The 21,534-nt window shown below is 37.1% G+C and overlaps 1 protein-coding gene across 1 annotated transcript; it reads right to left on the reverse strand.

Annotated features, from left to right (window-relative positions):
* Positions 1-16,157: 16,157 nt before the first annotated feature.
* On the reverse strand, positions 16,158-21,208 carry LOC141696965 (TMV resistance protein N-like). Its single transcript, XM_074501128.1, has 6 exons — positions 20,553-21,208; positions 18,798-19,893; positions 18,354-18,641; positions 17,277-18,257; positions 16,513-16,830; positions 16,158-16,385 (listed from the first exon to the last, which is right to left on the reverse strand). Exons 1-5 carry the CDS (start codon positions 21,050-21,052, stop codon positions 16,561-16,563), a joined length of 3,135 nt encoding a protein of 1,044 aa, XP_074357229.1. The 5' UTR covers positions 21,053-21,208; the 3' UTR covers positions 16,158-16,385; positions 16,513-16,560.
* Positions 21,209-21,534: the final 326 nt, after the last annotated feature.

A 21,534-nucleotide genomic window follows, 5' to 3' on the forward strand; every position in this document is an offset into this window, starting at 1 on the left:
TTCCTACTGTTAATTGTATTGAATCCTCAAATATATGGCATGCTAGACTAGGTCATTTAAACTTTGGTGCTCTTAAGAACATGATGAACTTAGAGTTGATTCCAAAATATACCATAGAAAAGAATTCTAAATGTCAAGTATGTGTGTCTGCTAAACAGATAAGGAAACCTTTTCATAACGTTGTTAGGGATTCAGACTTGTTAGATTTAGTACACACTGATATTTGTGAATTTGGTGGTGTGTTGACCAAGGACCAGTTTAGATACTTCATTACTTTTATAGATGATAGTAGTAGATATTGTTATGTTTATTTACTTAGACATAAGGATGAAGCACTTAGTAAATTCATTATATATAAAACTGAAGTAGAAAAACAAACTAGTAAGTTACTTAAAAGATTGAGATCTGATAGAGGTGGTGAGTATACGAGTAATGCTTTTAATGAATTTTGTGCAAACAATGGTATAGTTCATGAAGTTACTCCACCATACACACCTGAGTCTAATGGGGTTGCTGAGCGAAAGAACAGAACATTTAAAGATATGATTAATAGTATGCTTATTAACTCTGGGTTGCCTAAATACATGTGGGGAGAGGCTCTAAATACGGCTTGCCATATTTTGAATAGAGTCCCTCTGAAACACATGGATAAAACACCCTTGGAGTTATGGAAAGGCATGATGACTAGTCTTAAGTATCTTCGTGTGTGGGGGTGCCTTGCTAAGGTGCTTGTTCCTGAACACAAGAGAAAGAAACTAGGTCCAAAGACTGTTGACTGTATCTTTCTGGGTTATCTTGAAACCACTACAGCTATGAGATTTTTAGTGTTAAAATCTGACATAGATGGTATAGTGGCAAACACGATAGTTAAATTTCGAGCTGCAACATTCTTTGAGGATGTCTACCCTATGAAGACTGGAATACCTGAAACGACTTCTGAGGAAGATCCTACTCACACATCAAGTTCTATTCCTGATCATGTGGAAAAGATGACAAATGTGGGGGCGGAACCTAGTAGTAGCTCTATTCCTAAGGAATTAGAGGAACCAAGGAGAAGTAAGCGTGCAAAAATAGTCAAGGATTTTGGAGGTGATTTCATCACTTACAATATCGAGGACGAACCTTTAACTTTCCGGCAAGCTATGGATTCTTCTGAGTCAAGGCACTGGAAGGGCGCTGTCAAGAGTGAAATTGACTCTATTGTTTCCAATGGAACATGGGAGTTGGTTGATCTCCCTCCTGGGTGTTCTACTATTGGGTGCAAATGGGTCTTTAAAAGGAAGTTGAACCCTGACGGCTCAATAGATAAGTACAAAGCTAGACTGGTAGCTAAGTGTTTTAAGCAAAAGGAAGGAATTGATTGTTTTGATACATACTCTCCGGTTGCAAGAATGGTAACAATCCGAATGCTTATAGCATTGGCTTCAGTCCATGGTCTTATCATCCATCAGATGGATGTAAAGACGGCTTTTCTTCATGGTGAACTTGAGGAAGAGATTTATATGGATCAGCCTGATGGATTTGTTGCATCAGGCAATGAAAGGAAAGTATGTAAGTTGATCAAGTCCATCTATGGCTTGAAACAAGCTCCCAGAGACTGGCATAAAAAGTTTGATGAAACTATATTGCCTTTCAGTTATAAGATTAATGAAAGTGATAAGTGTGTCTACACTAAAGTTAAAGGTAATGAGTGTGTTATTTTGTGCCTATATGTGGATGACATTTTACTGTTTGGAACCAATATTGAGATTATTAACGAGACTAAAGAATTCTTGAAAAGGCATTTTGAAATGAAGGATATGGGTGAGGCAAGTGTGATTCTTGGAATCAAATTGATTCAGTCCACTGAAGGAATAACCTTGACTCAATCTCATTATATAGAGAAATCTATACTTGAGAAATATGGTTATTCACAGTGTAGAATCGCTAGTACACCTTATGATTCGAAAGTTGCCCTTGTCAAGAATACTTTAGGAGTGCCTGTGTCTCAGTTAAGGTATTCTCAGATTATTGGGAGCTTGCAGTATCTTGCTAACTGTACTAGACCAGATATTTCATATTCTGTGTCTAAATTGGCGAGATATACAAGCTGTCCAAACAGAACTCATTGGGATGCTCTTGATAGAGTACTTAGATATCTAAAAGGCACAATGTACCTTAGTTTACACTACAGGAGATTTCCTGGTGTGCTTGAAGGGTACAGTGATGCAAGTTGGATAGCTAAGAAGTCTGGTTCCAATGGAGTGACTTGATACGTGTTCACCTTGGCTGGTGGAGCAATATCCTGGAAGTCAAGCAGACAGACTATTGTTACTCGGTCTACTTTTGAGGCTGAGTTGTGTGCACTTGATGCCACAGGGACGGAGGCTGAATGGTTACATGGACTTATGTCTGCAATACCTGTAGTAAGCAGACCGCTTCCTGCTATTGCTATTCACTGTGATAGTCGAACAACTATCGACAAGATTAGCAGTAAAAAGCATAATGCTAAAACTAAGAGACACATCCAAGTTAGACTCAAGTCTATAAGGGGTTTAGTGACTGATAGGATCATAGCTATAGAGTTCATAGGAACTCAGAATAATATAGCTGATCCTCTTACTAAAGGACTGGAACCTGCAGTGGTCCTTAAGTCAAGGTTGGGGATGGGATTGTCAACCCATCATAATTCATCAACAGTGGGAACCCAATACACATGAGAGGAGATCCCTCGAAGTGTATTCAATGGGTAATAACAAGCTGTAAGGATGAGTTGGTAGTACCTTTGCTACATAGATGATACCATAGTATCTGAGTCTTTCCCCTGTAAACCTAGAAGGTACTGACACTGCCAGAAAAGCAAGAGTGTTAAAACTCTGAATGGGATCAAGTCATTTGACGAGATAGAGGCAGTATATCTCTGGAGATGCCCAGCTAAGCGAATGTAATTGTGTGGTCGCAATTAGAGGATAGGGTTAATCCTTGAAGCATTCGACGAACAGGATCGAGACATGACCATTAATGTCTCAAAGCCGTAGATTGGCACCATAACCTTTGACTTGTCGTCGTCTATGGAATATGGTTATACTAAACGGATTAAGATTCAAGGTGAAACATTCCATCTGAGTCCGATAGCCATTGAAGTAGAGAAATTAGGAGGGTTCAAACCCGGAAGGGTACCGACTCTGAAAAACAAGTCATGATGGGAAATTGATCACATTTCTATATGGATTTGTGGGGGATTGTTAGAAAATTAGGATTTTAGAGCTTAATTTAATTATGTTCTTGATGTTAATCCTAAAATCTAATGATTGGAAATTGTTCAATGATATTTGAACTTAAATTTTCATGTATGGTTTTAAGAATTTTCTTAATGAAATCCATATGAAATGAGAGTTGAAAGTAGCTTGGAAAAGCTTGGAAAATTTGAGAATGTTTGTCCCACATTGAAATAAATAAAGGGGGTTGTGTGCTTTATATGGTATTACCCACATGAGTAGTATACAACTACTAAGGTGTGTGATGGTCCATTGTGTTGTTGTGTGCTTCACGCGCTTACACACACACACGCGCGCCACGCCACGCCACGCACCGGACCGGGTCGGGTCGGGTCGAAGGGCGATTTGGGCGAATGTCTCGGCGTCTCGCATACGCGAGGCGACCTGGGCGAGGATTTTATTTATTTGAGAATTATTTTAATTCGAATTTATTTATCGGTGACTGGATTATTGGGTTGGGTTCTGAAATAGGCTAAGTAGTCTAAATATATTGAATCTGATCTGTAACAAGTTCTGATATTAGAATCAGAACTTAAGAACTGATGAATAAAATCAGAACTTAACAAGTTCTGATATCAGAATCAGAACTTAAGTACTGATGAGTCGAATCAGAACTTAAGTACTGATGAGTTAAATCAGAACTTAACTTAAGTTCTGATAATAATGTGGGTGTTAATGTGAAAAGCTGTTACAAATAATTTAAATTCAAAAGCTGATCAGTTTTGATTTTTTTTTCATTAATGAATTTAAAATCTGATCAGTTTTTATTTTTTATTAATGAAGCAGTTTAATTCAGACATTAAGTGTGTTGACAGTTTCATTTTTCCTCTCCTATAAATAGAGGCTAAACTGAATGAATAAATATATACAACACACTACATTCTCATCTCTTCTCTTCAACCTCTCTGCATTTCTCTCCCATAAGTCCTGAAGTGCTGATATTTTCCGGCGACTGAGGTGCTGGTCGAAGTGGAGGTTTTGTTGCTGCTGTTAACATAAACTCCGAGCTGTTTTATCCTGGTGGAGATATTGCGCACATCCCAAACGCAGCAGGTAGGGGGCAATAATCTCTTCAAGAGCAGCTGTTCGAGCAAGGCCTGGTGACTCAGCTGTGATTATTTTCTTGGCATTTTGTATCTGTAAACCTTTATTTCAGTCACTGTTGAAAGCTATGGTTTCGGGTACATCTTTCTTTCTCTCTTCGTTATTTCAGTTACTGATTTTGTTTACCTGCATGTTTTGTTTTGTTAACTGTGGTCTTGGCCTAAACTTGTTAAATTCTTTATACATTTGCCTCTATGTTGTTATATCTGTTAGTGAGTTTCTCAACAGGTCTAACCATATTACATTCTAAATAATGCACAAAGTATATGATGCACTTATAATCCAGAAAATATTTGTAGCAATACATTTAAATGTATTACAATTTGACCAAAGCAAAGCACTAACCAAAGCACAATAAAATTAAATAGAAAAGCACAATATATGTGGTTGCTAATAAAAATAGGTATTATGTAATTGGCAAGATCTTTACCATTTGTATTGAAATTTAACAAACAAACGATACTTTTATAGTAAGGAGTCCAATTAACCTCATACAAACGCTTTGTATGTCAGAAGAGATGAGTTGCAGCCTGTTAAGTAAAGATCTCGTAAAGAAGTAAGTCCCTCCAAGCCTATAATCTCTGTCAAACCATTACAATTTGTAAGATCCAATTCCTCCAAGTGTTTCAAATTTGATAGATTTGGTAATCTTTCCAAAGACCTACAATCAAAAAGGCAAAGATATTCTAAACAAGTGACATCTTCCAAGCCTTGAATCTCTTTCAAAGCTTCACAATTTGCAAGGTTCAATATCTTCAAATGTTTCAAATTGCATAGATTTGATAATTTTTCCAAAGACCTACAATCTCTAAGGTCCAACTTCTCCAACCGTTTCAAATTGGATAGATTTGGTAATCTTTCCAAAGACGTACAATCAGTAAGGCAAAGATCTTTTAAAGAAGTGATTTCTTCTAAGCCTTTAATCTCTTTCAAAGCTTTACATTTTGTAAGGTTCAACAACTTCAAATGTTTCAAACGGGATAGGTCTTGTATTCTTCTTAAAGATTCACAAAACATTGCGGCTATCCATTCGACATTAGGAGGAAGTTCTGAAATGAAGAACAGATTACTACAACCAGTAAGACTCAAGCCTCTCATCTTTTCCGAACTCGAACAACCTGAAGGGTACAATCCCCCCAAGTGTTTCAAATTGGATAGATTTGGTAATATTTCCAAAGACCTACAATGGAAAAGGCGAAGATCTTTTAAAGAAGTGACTTGTTCTAAGCCTTGAATCTCTTTCAAAGCTTCACATTTTGTAAGGTTCAACATCTTCAAATGTTTCAAATTGCATAGATTTGGTAATCTTTCCAGAGACCTACAATTTTCAAGTAAAAGATATTTTAAAGAAGTGACTTCTTCCAAGCCCGAATCTCTTTCAAAGTATCACAACTTTTAAGGTCCAACCTCTTCAAATGTTTCAGACTGGATAGGTCTGGTAACCTTTTTAAAGAACAACAATCTCTTGCCAATATACTTTCCAGATTAGGAGGAAGTGAGATTGACAACAACTTAGAAAAACCACAAATAATAAGATCTTTTATGTTTAAGAGCTGACTAATATCAGGAAGCATTCTCAACATAGTATCCCCCATTAATTTTAGCTTTCTTAAGCGTGTAACCATCCCTAGTTGATCCGGCAATTCTTTTAGCTTCACACAATCTCTAATATCTAGAATTTCCAGTGATCTCAGGTTGCAAATGCTGTCTCGAAGAGTTTCAAGGATCACGTTGTCTCTTAAAGACAACTTAACAAGATTACTCAGACGTCCAATCGAATCCGGTAATTTTGAAACACTTAGACCCCTCGCTCTGAGCTCTTTTAAGGATTTAATGGTTCCCAGTTCTGTAGGAAACGCTTCCAGTCCACTGCAGCCATCAACAATTAGAACTTCCAATGCTCTCAAGCTACAAATATTGTCTGGAAGACTTCTTAGATTAGTACAACCCTGAAGATCTAAAGTTTCAAGACATGGTAATAGAGTGAAATCGGGTGCTGTGATCAAATTTGGAGAATGTGACATGTCTAGAGTCTTTAACTTTTTAAATACCTGTAATTTTGAGGGAACTTAAATCATACATATTCGTACAAATTCTTAGTTAGAAAATTACACTAGATTAACATACTCAGCACTTACCATGTTTTGCTCCCCCATTGTTCTCATGTTGCTGTAAGGCAACTCAAGGACAACCAGTTTTTGCGGGTAAAATTCAGAAGGTAAACATTCGAGAGGACAACGCTCCCAGCAGAGCCACCTCAAATCTTCAAATGTTTGTTCAAAGCTTCCAGTGAGATTTACATTGTTCAGGTACAAAAATTTTAATTTACTCATCATTCTAAATGATTCGGCATTGAATGTCACTTCCCCAACTTCGTGTGGGGAGTAAAAATTTCCAGAGATGATACCGTGAATTGCTTCTGTTCCCTAACAGATATACCATGAAGAAAAGTTGATGACCAATGTTTAATAAGTACTTGGTAGAAAGAAAAAGTGGTACGGAGTTAGTTAGCTTATGGTCTTAGGAGCAAATTAGATCACTGAACCTCTCATTCCTCTCATTGATAGGAATGAATGAGAGGTCGACGGTTGATATTACATCATATAAGTCACATGAATCGTAGATCATTATAGATCTCAGATTCAACGAAGAAACAAAAAAATGTAAGAACCATGATAACCAAAGAGAGGTTCTGCACTTTTATTGTGTAGCGGTCCTGCAATTTTTGTTCAATAGAACCTTTGGTCCTCACAGTCTTATCATTTTTGTGGATCTCGTCTGAACCAAAGACTATATATTAATCAAGATTCAACAATACATACTAGAGAAAAATTCCAATTTAACAACTCAAATAATGTAATTAACTTTTTTTTTTACTGAACACTACCTCAGTTGAACGAGCAAAGAAGTTTTGTAGTTGAACACAATTCTATGTTGAAATTACCTTGTGATTCTTTAACACAGAGTTTACATCTTCCGATACCCACAATCTACTGTGTTTTCCAGGTTCATCAGGAGAGTTATTGCGTACAATTTTCCTTCCCATATCACGAAGCAGATCATGCATCCCCAACTTATCATTATCACTGATTGTTATTAGACATCTTTTCTGTAGAATATCAATTTTACGATTGGCAAACGTGTAACAAGTTTCCAGTATTTTAGCAACCTTTTCTTTCTTCTGTCCAATGTAGAAACAAGCAACATCTAGGAAAATATCTTGCAGATTAGGGTCAACCGATTTCAATGCATCAAAGCTGATCATAAGGTTTTTCTCGACATCGTCCATGGGCGCTTGCTTCAATTTGTCTATGAACCACTTCCATCCGTCCTTGGATTCGTTAAGCAAAGTCGAGCCAAAAACCTGAAGAGCTAATGGAAGCCCTCCAGCATGTTTTAGAATTTCTGTGGACAATTCGGTGAATGTGTGTGGTAATTTACCTTCACCAAATGCATGTTGGGTAAAAAGTAGGTGCGACTCCTCTTTATCCATTTGATTTACCTTGTATTTTGCTTTTACTTCAATTCTATCCAACAAATCTTCATTTCTCGTAGTTATTATGACCATGCTCCCCAAAGCAAATGATCCTTGTAAATATTTTAGTGGTTTCGGGTCATCTAAATCATCAATAACAATAAGAACTTTTCTTGAACAAATTCTAGCTCGTATCAACTCAATTCCTTGGTCAACATTACCAATGTTAACATTGTTACGTGAACATCAGCAATAAGTTGCTGCTGCAAAGATACAAGGCCGTTTCTCATTCCTGAAACCTCCCTAACATTTGCTAGAAAGCAACTTCCCTGAAATCGTCGATAGTTTTGATTATACACAGCTTTGGCAAGAGTTGTTTTGCCAACTCCACCCATGCCATGTATACCAATCCTAGTGACAGCTTCTACATCACTGTTGAACAATGCTGTTACGCCTTCAACACGAGTATGCAACCCAACTGGATATTTGGCAACATTTAAAGTTACTGGATTTATCTCCAATAGAACCCTTTCAACGACTTCATCGACAATATCAGCTTCAGACCTGCAACGTAATCATTTAAATCATAGAATGTAATGACCTATGGAGTTTTTTCTTTCGATAGTTGTTCAGAAAATTATATAAAGTGTGTTTTATTGCCAACCTGATGACAGTATATGAATATATATAAGAATAGACGGTGTAATAATTTAACATAGTACAATACTTTAACATAGTCATTTCTACATTCCTCATTTTCATGAACTAATTAGAGATTACAAAGAGTACAAACTTGTATGCAGAAAACACGTAAATTCATCGGTTAAAGTTAAGTTTGCTACTTTTATCGACTTAGAACTCGTTAAAAAAGTTATTTAAAAAGGTCCCTGTTTTGATCCAATCTCAGTTGACAACAAAAGACAATATCAATGTTTTTCTTACCTGTCTTTATATATATGGTATCCTGAAAAGGCTGCCACTTCATTTAATGCAAGGCGCCAACTGTTCACTTTCTCCACATCATGACGAGTTTGATGTTTATCAAAAGCTTCTTTAAACCTCTCAATCTGGTGTCTAACAACAAATGGATCAATGTAGTAAAATACAGGAACAACCAATCTGTTCATTATCTTGTAACTACGGAGGATCTCTACCAGCTCGTCAAGGCACCATGATGAAGAAGCATAGTTTTCCGAGAGGACAACAATGTAAGTCTTTGATTCAGTAATAGCTTGGATCAATGAATCTGAGATTACTTCTCCGCTGCGTAGCTCAGGGTCATCCTTAAACGATCGAATGCCAGTGCGATGTAAGGCTTTGTACATATGATCAGTAAATGTATATCTTGTATCTTTACCTCTGAAGCTCAAGAAAACATCCCAGAATGTAGGAGGTGAAGTTGGAGTAGAAGATGATGGGGCTTGATTATAACTTGTGGAAGCCATGAATTCAAATGAAGATGATTAAGTAGAAGATGATCAATAATATAGTCAACGTCTCTGTAGAAACTCAAGTTTGAGATATAATGAGATATAAGGGATACCTCCAAGGGTAATATACACATGGAGTGAAGTTAGAGTATAAGACAAGAGCAGGAAAGTGGGGTCAGATTAATACCAGAGTAAGATAAGTTTGTTCGATCAAATAGATTTTATTAACTTTTGAAAGTTTAATTCACAAGAATCAAAATTTCAAGGATAATATTGATTATTATTATAGATAGCACTATACACCGTAATCGGGTTATAAACTAAGACCGAGCTCTAATAGATTTCTAAGTAACAGTAACTATTACACCAAGCTAACACGTGCAATAGACACAACATTTCTCTCATTCCCACTTATTTCTCAAAACAGAGCATTGTACTTGGCTTTTTTGTTATCTTATATTTCTGCATATTTTATGGTTTTATTAAATTTAATTTTACTTTTATTTTTTTATAGTTCTTGTTATACCCAAAATTTGGTATATAAATATTATTCGGATCAAAACCGGGTTAATTGGGCATAATTGAAAAGATGAGGTAAAACTTTTTGCTAGGAAGGAAGTAGGCGCGCGCTGAAAATGCATGTAGGTACGCCCTTACGTGTATAAGAAGCTATTGATTAATGTCTTGAAAGATGAAGGCGCGCCTTCATAAGATAAAGGAGGCACGCCTTATTGTTGAAGAAGGAACTTGAAGTAATTCTCTGAGCTGGCCCTAACCTGTGAAAGGTGTTAGTAGGGTTGTTCACGAACCGAGCTGTTCGTGAACAAGCTCGAGCTTGACTCGGTAAGAGCTCGGTTCGTTAAGAATTCGAGTTCGATCTTAAACATCAAAATATGTTCGTTAAAAAAATGAGCTCGAGCCGAGTTTTTTGTATGTTCGGCTCGAACTCGGCTCAGATTCGTTCAACTCGAGCTTGGCTCGATAAATCTCGAAAAAAATACAAAAAATTCAGAATATTTTTACAAGAAATAACCATTCAGAATAATAATTCAGATAGATACTTAGATATACAGACAAATAGAGAGATGGGAACCACATTAGAATCTTCAAAAACAAACTTCCATACACTTCCATCCATTTCAACCAAATCGTCGGAACTAAAAACACACCCTATCAAGTCAATATCTTTAAATAACAACCCATCTACATACACTTCTTGATGAACCCCCGAATTTGAAGACACTTTTTGATACAATTGTTTGTATTGGGTGTCAAATTGTGTTTGTGTGTATTCAATACGTGGTGTCTAATTATGTTTGTGTGTGTATTTGATTGTAATCTAAAGTCTCGGTAGGAGGAAGTAATGAAAATGATGACGAGAGAGGCGGGGAGCCAAAGAGATAGGACTGAGAGAAACAAACATGATTTAGGTTTAGGTTTTTTTGATAATTTGGGTTGGGCTTAAATCAAGGCTGGGCTTCAATTAGTTGATGTGGGTCAAAAAAGTTTGATTAATTTAATTTGTTAACGAGCTGCTCGGTTATGACTTGAGCTCCGCGCGACTCGTATTTGTTCGCGAACAAGCTCGTGTTCGGCTCGTTAATTAACGAGATCGAGCTCGAACACATATTTTTGTTCGATAAGAAAGTTCGGTTCTACTCGGTTCCTCAGAAAAAAATGAAAGCTCGGCTCGTTTACATCAAAACTCGACTCGGCTCGGTTCGTGAACAACCTTAGGTATTAGGGCGCGCCCTAAGTAAGAAAGATGGTCCGGATGAGACTTCAACATGGTTATTTGGACGGATTCTTTGGATGCATCAAAAGGGAAGAAGGGAGATTATTACTAATGTATTTGTTGCAGGTACTCTATTAAAAAACTCATTTCTATCATGCAACCACATGAAGGTGGTGTCCGCGGTCAAAGACCTCCAGGAGTATACCTGGACAGAAAGCCTCCTCCTGAGGTAAATGAGTATCCTCATTGGGGATGTGGAGTAAACTCTGGTGTGTGCTTTGGGAGTTCTGTCTTTGTTGTCAATGGGTGTCGTCGTTGGAAGACTTCGGAGTATCCTGCACTTTGCACCCAAAAAATTGGGATCACTTCTCCTGCAATCTGGTAGGGGCTCCTTATCCGGGGACAAGGATGCGTCCAACATTTGGGGTGAACCACGGCTATACCCGCGTCCACGAGCTAGAGAAACAGCTGGTAGCGGAAGGTTATCCTTGGCCAGGGAGATGCCTTATCCGCGAAGTCTTGAAGTCGTGGACGAGCCTTGTGCCTTTGTGGTTGGACCTCATCTACGGACGTTCCTAAAACTAGTAGAAGACGGTTTTCAGTAGGTTTTCTACTAGGTCTCGGGACAAGAGATTTAAGCCCATTAGATTTCTTGTTCCCCAAAAACTATGTTGGCTTGATTCCCTATAAATATGGATACATAGGCAAATTGTAAGGGTTAGAAGTTGAGAGTGCAAAGGAGCCACCAGTAGCCCTAAGCAATCTCAGCCATCATAAACATAACCACTAAACACTGTTCACATTCTCCGACGAAGAACCACCGTCACAGATTTTATTTTCGGCTACGAACCTCAAACTTTGTTGTTACTAAATTCCTTCGTCAATAAATTGGCGCTAGAAGGAGGGGTATTCAAGATCTATATCTAGGAGGGAAGATGTCTCAATATCGTGAGGGGAGTTCTTATGATGGAGAGAACTCTGAGGAAGGTTCTGATCATGACTATGATCATCACGAACCTTATGTTCTTACTACCATGAACCGGCCAACTCCAGACGTTGGGGGTCAGCCACCAGTTTTGATTAGCATTGCTGATCTGCTAGAACAGCTATACCGTATGGGAGACGCTCTGAACGGATTCGATTCAAGGTTGAGCACGGTGGAGCGACGCAAAACCAGGAGGGGACTCCGTCAAAATCTCCCTGTTCACGCATCTGGCAAAGCCCCTACGGTAGAGAGATGCTCCCGTCAGACGTGACCAAACCGAAGGCGGACATGTGCCAATCACCCCGCGTCGGTTGAACAATTCCAATGACACAACCCCGATCGTTGAGCTTGTTTATGAAGACACCGATGGGAGAGAGATGTCGCAGATGAATAATCGGGTGACGGTTCACCCGCATCGATCTGGGCGAACTGTGGAGGAGCAACGCCAGGCTGAAACTTTACAACCAAGTGAACAAAGAGGGTTTGCCGCTCTGAAAGATCTCTTGGGAATTCACTTGGGAGATGATGATTTGAGGATGTTACTTCTAGAATGGCAGAAGGACACCGTCCGAGATGATTCGACGCCCTGTGGTTCAACATGTGTGCCCCTAAATCCTTCCGAGGATCGGGAGCTGCACCGCGACCATGAGAGAGAGAGCTCCTCCTCGGGGGTCGATGAATAGGTATGGCCGAGAGTATGGAAGGGATCGCTGGAGAGGATTTCCGCGGCGCGGAAGAGGCGGAGGTCTCGTAGGTACTTGGGTGGGAACCGTCGCACAAACTATAATCATTACAGGGATTCCCAGGATCGGAATATAATAAGCAACCAGACGAGGTATGCTAACCGAGGGGATATGTTGACATACAATCGAGGAACCTCTCAGGGGGATGACCTAAGGCAGGACGGTACTTGGGGTCACAATCAGGAGACACCAATAGCACCAAGAGAAGGTCAGATGAATGTTCAAGATGTCAATCAACAACCAACAATCCAAGACGGAAACCAAGCGGCTCCGGCTCCGCCTCCACCTCAACCTCATAATCTGTCGCTTAATGTACAAACCATCCCAAGAATTGGGACTTTCAATATAGATGATTTGAAAACGTTACTCGGTCACTTGGAGAGAGGAAGAGTAACAACGATGACAGAGATCCATTCGCCATTCTCTAAAGCAGTGAGAGAAGCCCAATTACCGGCTGGATATCACAACACGACTAGTGACTTGCGATTCCATGGAAGTTCAGATTTGGTATAATTTTTGGGACGTTTTAATATAGAGATGGATGTGTATCAAGTTCCAGACTTGGCCAGGTGCAAACTATTGGTCGCAACCTATAGAGAAAGTGCTCAGCAATGGTTTCAGAAGTTTGGACCTGGGGTGATCACGTCGTGAGATCAGATGAAAACTTTATTTCTGATAAAGTCCTAAGCAGCCGTAAGATATGCGTCGTCCGTCACGGCTTCGGCCAACGTCAAACTACACGAGAATGAGAGCTTAACATCTTATTTTAAAAGGTTCAACGCCGAGTCTACCAGAGTTAGGGGTGCCTCAGACGGAGCTCGGAAAAGTTTCTTGATAGCCGGATTAAGAGTTGGTTCAGATTTCTGGAAGCATCTACAGGGGAAAGTAGGGCTGTAAAATGGATAATTCGGATGCGGATCTGTCTATATCCGTATCCCGATCCGAATTTGAAAATTCATATCCTTATCCGTATCCGAATTCAGAAATATTTAAAGAATAATATCTGAATCCGGATCTGACGGATACTATCCGGATACGGATAATATCCGGATCAAAATCTGATTTTCAATCAGATTTTTTATTTTTATATTAAAAATTCAAAAAAAATGAAAAAAATACAGTAAAAATTAAAATTTCATTTTTAAAAATTAAAATAAGATTTAAAGCGATTTCCTATTTTAATTTATTCAAAAATTATTTTTATTTATCTTTTCAATATATTTGTTATCTTTAAATTGTTGAACTCAAATGATTTTTTAATATATGTCAACACTATTTTTACAATTATATAAAATATGTATAAATATAATATTTATATAGGCCTTTACTCCGTGGAGAACCATTGATTTTATTATAAAATCACATCACAAATTATAAAATTTTATTTCAAAAAATATAAAATTCGATGCTAATCTAGAATAATAATTATATTTGAATATAATAAAAAAATTAACAATTAAAATTAGATAAAATTACTTAATTTTAAATTTGATTCTACTTTGAAATAATTTTTAATAAGTGTGATTTTCATGTGATTCTACTATAGAACCAATTTAAACTTTTTCATTAATTTCAATGATTTTTAAATACAAAAATTGTGTAACTTCGATTTTTAACTTGATAATTAAAATATATAACTACACATGATGAAAAATAAAATAAAATAAAATAAAATACATATTTTATATTTTTTAAATAATGGTTCTCCACGATTCTCTATATAAAAAGGTATTCCATGGAGTGCTACCCTATTTATATATGTGTGTGTGTCTGTATATTTATATACATATACACACACTACAAATTTAATATAATAAATTTTAAATTATATATAAATATTTAAATATAATATATTTATTGGGATTGGGATATTATCGGATACAAATATGCCTATTTTCATTTCCGTATCCTCAATCGTCGAATTTGAATACGGATAATATCCGATTTGTTTCAGATACAGATAATATCCGCTTTATTTCGGATACGAATGCGAATTTTTCGGACGAATATCCAATTTTTCGAATTTTTTTGACAGCCCTAGGGGAAAGATCCGGCTACTATGGCAGATATCTGGGCTCAAGCGGAGTCTTTTAAAGATGTAGAGGAATCTCTGGCAGAGGTCCGTCCCGTCTCTCAAACGAGCCAGAAAAGTAATAAAAGGAAGAGAGACAGATCCCCAAACCCTAGATACCGAAGGGATAGCCGAAACCCGAATCGGGTGAACACTGCATCTGTGCGGAGAGAGTGGAGTCCCCCCTCGAGTTATGACAGCAGAACCAGTGGGTACACCCCCTTGGCGGCTTTGATTGAGCACATCTTCGTAGTGAATAAAAATAAGGGGCTTTTCGGAAAACCGGTGGCTCTGTCGTCTCAACAGAGTAAGAATAAAAAGAAGTACTGCGAATTCGATGAATCCTCGGGGCATAACACTCATGAATGCTGTCAACTAAAGGATAAAATTGAAGCATTGATTAAAAAATGTTATCTTGGCGAATAGGTGGTCAAAGAGGTGAGAAGGCATAGAAATGGCTCTGAAAAAACAAAAGAAGAAAGCGGCCGCGCTCCGCCAACAACAAATAACGAAATCTTGAAAGAAAATAAATTTGTGAGGGATGGAAGCATTCAAACAATATTGGGGGTGAGCCCGGCATGACAAGCAACAATGGAGCCTTGGCAAGATATACCAGAGAAGCAACAATGGCACAGTGCACCTCCCTTTTATTTATGGTCCTTTGACTGTGTTCCGCTGCTTTTGGGCTGATTTCTGGTCTTGGCACCAGATTGTTGTTTGGTGTTGTAATTCTTCAGGAAATATGCAGGTCCGGAATAGTTTACCTTATATATAGTATAAATGATTTGCTGGACCTCAATTCTCAAAGTTAAATACTACATACCAGGTACCAGATTTTTAAAAGCATTTTAAAAATCACCCAAATGATATTCACGGGAAAAGTATATTGTGCTTGCTATTCTTGCTGGCTGCATTGTAAATATTTCAAATGGGTTGTTTCATAGTACTCCATTGCTCATTGTCCTCCTGCGATGACGCTATTAAGGTTTTGTTATTAAGGATTTTCCATTCATTCCTACAAAAGCGTTAAGTGCTTAGTCAACAGATATAGAGCCGATGAAGGCGATAGAGCAAGTCTGACCAGATAGACTATGTTTAAGGATTGACAATATTAGAGCAATAATTGGTTGGTATGTAAAATTTGTTGAATTTATAAGACATTGTACTGCGATGGTATTTTTTTTGACAAAATGCTTTTGTTAAATTGCATCAACCAAAATTACAACTTAATTTCAATAGGAACAAAACTCCCATCGAAAAAAACACAGTCAGGATTAAACAAATAAACGAGCTAAGCAAATAATCGCTTATGTAATTTAACAAATTACCCATATCCATGTATATTACAAATACAAACTCGAAAAATGTCTTAGATCATTGGAACATGTTCTTTAGCATTTACAATTTATAAAACTCCAAGCATATACCGTACTAAAGAAGCAAGAAGAATTTCAATCTGAAAAAAAATAACCAGAATAAAACAAAAAAAAAAAAATCAACCAAAATGCTCACTAACTTCACACGCCACAGCAAGCTTCGAGAAAAGAACTCCCCTTTCGCAACCTTGCTGTTGAATCTTTGATACCTGAAATGACTAATTCAAATTAGAACATGTTTATAAGAAATAAAGTATAGAGTGCGTTGTCCTCGTGAGATCAAGTGTTCTGCAACACGTAAAAAGGTATACATAAATAATTTCAGTTCTTCGTTACCTGTTTTCGGGTAGCTTCTTTGGTGCCACTGGTGCCGTCCAGTAGAAATCACTGTCTCATACTATTACCATATACCACCAAATGTGTATCATAGCCGTGAAAAAAAGCACTCTTGTTCGTGCTTATGATAACAGAATTCTCAACGCTTAAAATAGCACCAAGTCTAGCAGAAAAGATCATCCCAATGCCACCAAGTCCAGCATAAAAGCCCGTGCGATCATATGAAGACGCCTCTGTTTTACTTATTTCACTGATCCAATCCGGATATTGTTTCGGCGGTAATGCAATTTTGACACGCCTTGTACTTCTGGACAACATCTGTTGCAAGTATTAAATAGTTGAATTAGTATAAATTGATATTTATACGAAAACCGCCAAGAAAAATAATTGTATAAAAAATATGAAATATCGACAAATAAAAATATAACATAAAATGATTCAAAAATATGCATAATTATATATAATACATATTTTTGGAATGTTATAATTTGACATAAAAAAAAACTGCATGATTGCAAAATACATATTAGTAACAATTTAATAAGCTTAATATTTTTGTAAATTAAATAGTGGTTTTTAAAAAATAATTAAATTTACCGTACTATACACCAAATAATTTGATAATATATCTATAATAATTTAATTTTGAAGTTTTACTCTACTTTAAAATCAACTAATCACACATATCATAAGAAATTTAAGATTGTTGCATTTAAAATCTACTAATCGCAAAGTTAAGTCCTTTAAACCTTTAAAGGACAAACCTGAAGAGTAGTCCTTGTCAAAGTGTTGGCCAAAAGAGATGAGTTGCAGCCTGTCAAAGTTAAGTCCTTTAAAGAAACAAGTTCCTCTAAGCCTATAATATCTGTCAAAGCACTACAGCTCTCAAGGTTCAATCTCTTCAACCGTTGCAAATTGGATAGATCTGGTAAACTTTCCATAGACACACAACCAGATGCATATAACTCTTTCAGATTAGGAGGAAGTTCTGGCATGGACAACAGACAACGACAACCGTTTGCATATAACTCTTTCAGATTAGGAGGAAGTTCTGGCATAGACAACAGACGACGACAATCGTTTGCCCATAAGGTTTGCAGCATAGGAGGAAGTGCTGTGACGGACAAAAGGTGACGACAATTATCAAGATTAATATATTTCAAAGAATTGAGTTCCTCTAAGCCCTGAATAAATGTCAAAGTACGGCAATCTTCAAGGTCCAAACTCTCTAACTGTTTCAAATTTGACAGATCTGGTAATCTTTTCATAGATGTACAACCTCGTAAATTAAGACTCGCAATGTTTGGAAGGCCACTTATATCTGGAAGAGTTTTAAGGTTCTTGTTCTGACTTAAACTCATATAAACAAGATTACTTAGACGTCCGATCGACTCAGGTAATTTCCCAAGAATTAGTTCCCCCGCAACGAACACTTCTAGGGATTCAATGTTCCCCATATCTGTAGGCAATGGTTTTATCCTGCTGCAACCACCAATATTAAGAACTTTCAATGCTCTCAAGGTGCAGACACTGTCCGGAAGTCTTCTTAGATTTCTACAACCCTCCAGATTCAAGGAAACAAGCCTCGCCAAACTTCCTACTGATTTGTGAACCTCCTTCAAGCTTCCACAGCCCTTAAAATTTATAGTTTCAAGAGAGGGCAGTTTAGTGAAGTCCGGTGTTGTGGTTAACTTTTGCGATTCTGACATGTTCAGAGCCTTTAAATTTTCAAAAACAGGAGAAACCTGTATAAATGAAAATTGTGAAAGGCAAATCATACTCTTTTTATCTATATAAATTATCATATATAAATATATAACCAACTTACTCGTAATACCTACCTTGTTTAGCTTCCACATTGTTAATTTGCTATGAGGCAACTCAAGGATAACAAGTTTTTGTGCAAAAAATTCAGAAGGTAAACATTTTAGAGGACAATGCTTCCAACAGAACCACCTCAAATCTTCAAATGTCTTCTCAAAGCTTCCTGTGAGAGTTACCTTATTGAGGTATAGAAATCTAAGTTTACTCATCCTTTTAAAAGCTTCCGCAGAGAATGATACCTCAGGTGCATCCTCCAAAACCTTGTCAGCATAGTTAGAGATGATACCTTGAATTGCTTCTGTTCCCTGACACAGATGAAAGTTTATATATATATTAATATGAAAAGCTGATGTCCATTTTGTTTCATACATTGGTAGGAATGAATAGTTATGAGTAATACATACAAAGAAGAATGAATGTAACACCAATATTGTAGATATATGTATATATCTTAATATTACCTTGTCCTTCTTTAACACTCTATGTATATCGTTTAACTTCCACAATCTACTATGCTTCCCAGGCTCATCAGGAGAGTTGTTATGCGTAATACCCCTTCCCATATTCCGAATCAAATCATGCATTTCCAACTCATTTTTTTCAGTGATTATTATTAGACATCTTTTCTTCAGAATGTCAATATTACAATTGACGAACGTGTAGCAAGTTTCCATTATTCTAATAGCCTCTTCTTTCGGCCATCCAATGTAAAAACAAGAAATATCTAGAAAAATATCTTGCAGCATAGGATCAATCGATTTCAAAGCATCAAAGCTAATCATAAGTTTTTTCTCAACATCTTCAATGGGAACTCGCTTCAATTTGTTGATAAACCATCTCCATCCTTCCTCGGATTGGTTAAGCAAAGTAGAACCAAAAACCTGAAGAGCCAACGGAAGCCCTCCGGCATGTTCTAGGATAACTTTGGACAATTCGATGAATGCTTCCGGTATTTTATTATCTCCGAATGCATGTTGGGTGAGAAGTTGGCGTGACTCATCTTCACCCATCTTATCTACCATGTATTTTGCTTTTACTTTTATTGAATCCAGTAGATCTTCATTTCTTGTTGTTACTATAACCATGCTCCCCGAAGCAAATGATCCTTCTATATATCTTAGTGGCTCTGGGTTGTCTAAATCATCAATAACAATAAGGACTTTTTTCGAACAAATTCTAGCTCTTATCAATTCAATTCCTTGGTCTACATTGCAAATGTTAATGTTACGTTCAAGAACATCTGCAATAAGTTGCCGTTGTAAAGATACTAGGCCATTTGTCATCTCTGAAACCTCCCTAACATTTGCTAGGAAGCTGCTACCCTGAAATCGTCGATAGTGTTGATTATACAAAGCTTTGGCCAGAGTTGTTTTACCAACTCCACCCATGCCATGTATACCAATCCTAGTCACACCTTTTGTGTCACTGTTAAACAATGTTGTTACACTTTTAACGCGAGAATCCAACCCCACCGGATATTTTGCAACATTCAAAGTTTTGGGATTAATTACCTGTAAAACCCTATCAACAACTTCATCGATAATCTCAGCTTGAGACCTGCAATGCAGTTGCACATAGTTATTAAAAATGAGTGGGAAATCTTGATTAAGTACACCATGATGCATACAAGATTAAAAGTTAGTGGTGAAGGAGAGAATAACAACTCAAGGAAAAATTTAAAGAGAGTGATTCAGAAATTTAATGAAAGGCGTGTTAACAAACAATCTTGATTGATGAACAGTGGGTTTTGTTCCTCGCTTATCTATCACATTGCTCCGGAACCATTAGATCTGTATTACAAGGGCCAGAATGAAGCTTTTTTTTATGATTTCGCTATACTTTTTCACGAAACGGAATTTCTCCTTTCCGCTGTTCCGCGGAAAATTATGGGGGAACCATAAAAAAAAAAGTTGAATCTTGGAACTTGAAATATAGATCTGACATCCTGGTGTTAGATAAACAGTCCCTTACACACACAGTGCAAATATAAGGATGAACCTTAAATTTTTTAATTAAAATATGTTGTTAGTTATTACTATAACAAAATTTTGTACGAAGTGTAGAACACGTCCATGATTCAGGGCTTGTTTGCCTGAACATTTTTTTAAAAAAAAAAGTTTAAAAACAACTTTAGTTAAGTAGGCATATTATTGTGTGATTGTGTCTCATCAAGAAAAAAACAGTAATCAACGAAAAGACAATATACAAGTTTTGACCTGTTTTGAGATATATCATATCCTGAAAAGTGGGCAACTTCACTCAGTGTAAGTCGCCATCTGTTCACTTTCTCCATTTCAAAACGAGTTTGATGTTTATCAAAAGCTTCTTTAAAGCTCCCAATTTGGTGTCGCACGACCGATGGATGAATGTTATAAAACACAGGAATAACCAATCTATTCATTGTTTTGTAACAATTGAGGATCTCTGCGAGTTCGTCGAGGCACCAAGGTGAAGAAGCATAGTTTTCCGATAGGACAACAATGCAAGTCTTGGATTCAGTAATAGCTTGGATCAAAGAATCTGAGATCACTTCTCCGCTACGTAGCTCAGGATTATCCATAAATGTTCGAATTCCGGTGCGATCCAAGGCTTTGTAAAGATGATCAGTAAATGTATATCTTGTATCTGTACCTCTAAAGCTCAAGAAAACATCCCATAGAGTAGGAGGTGAAGTTGAAGATGATGAGATTTTATTATAACTTGTGGAAGCAGCCATTATTTCAACTCCTGGTAAGAAAAATAGGTAGAAGATGCTTAGATCTGAAAAAACTGGTAAGAAGAATGATAGGTGGAAGCAGCCATTATTTCAACTCCTGGTAAGAAAAATTAGCGCTTTCATTTATAGAATAATGATAGGTAGAATGATGCACCTATTTGTCACTCGTCAACTTTAGCGTTCTCATTTATTTAAAATGAAGAACAGTCAACTTTTACTTTCAACCTCACAAAAATTGAAAAAATGACAAAAATAGCTGATTTTTGAAAAAATTTAACAAAAATAGTCATTCTGAAAAAAGTGGCCAATTTTGGCCGATTGAATACTCCACTGACAGTTGGGTATCCCAATTTGTATAAAATACTCCACTGGCAGTTGGGTATTTCATATATGGGATACTCCACTGCCAGTTGGGCCACTGACAGTTGGGTATCCCATCGGCCAAAATTGGCCAATTTTTCAGAATTTGGTTATTTTTGTCA

Source organism: Apium graveolens, chromosome 11, assembly GCF_009905375.1.
Source record: "Apium graveolens cultivar Ventura chromosome 11, ASM990537v1, whole genome shotgun sequence".
NCBI lineage: Eukaryota > Viridiplantae > Streptophyta > Magnoliopsida > Apiales > Apiaceae > Apium > Apium graveolens.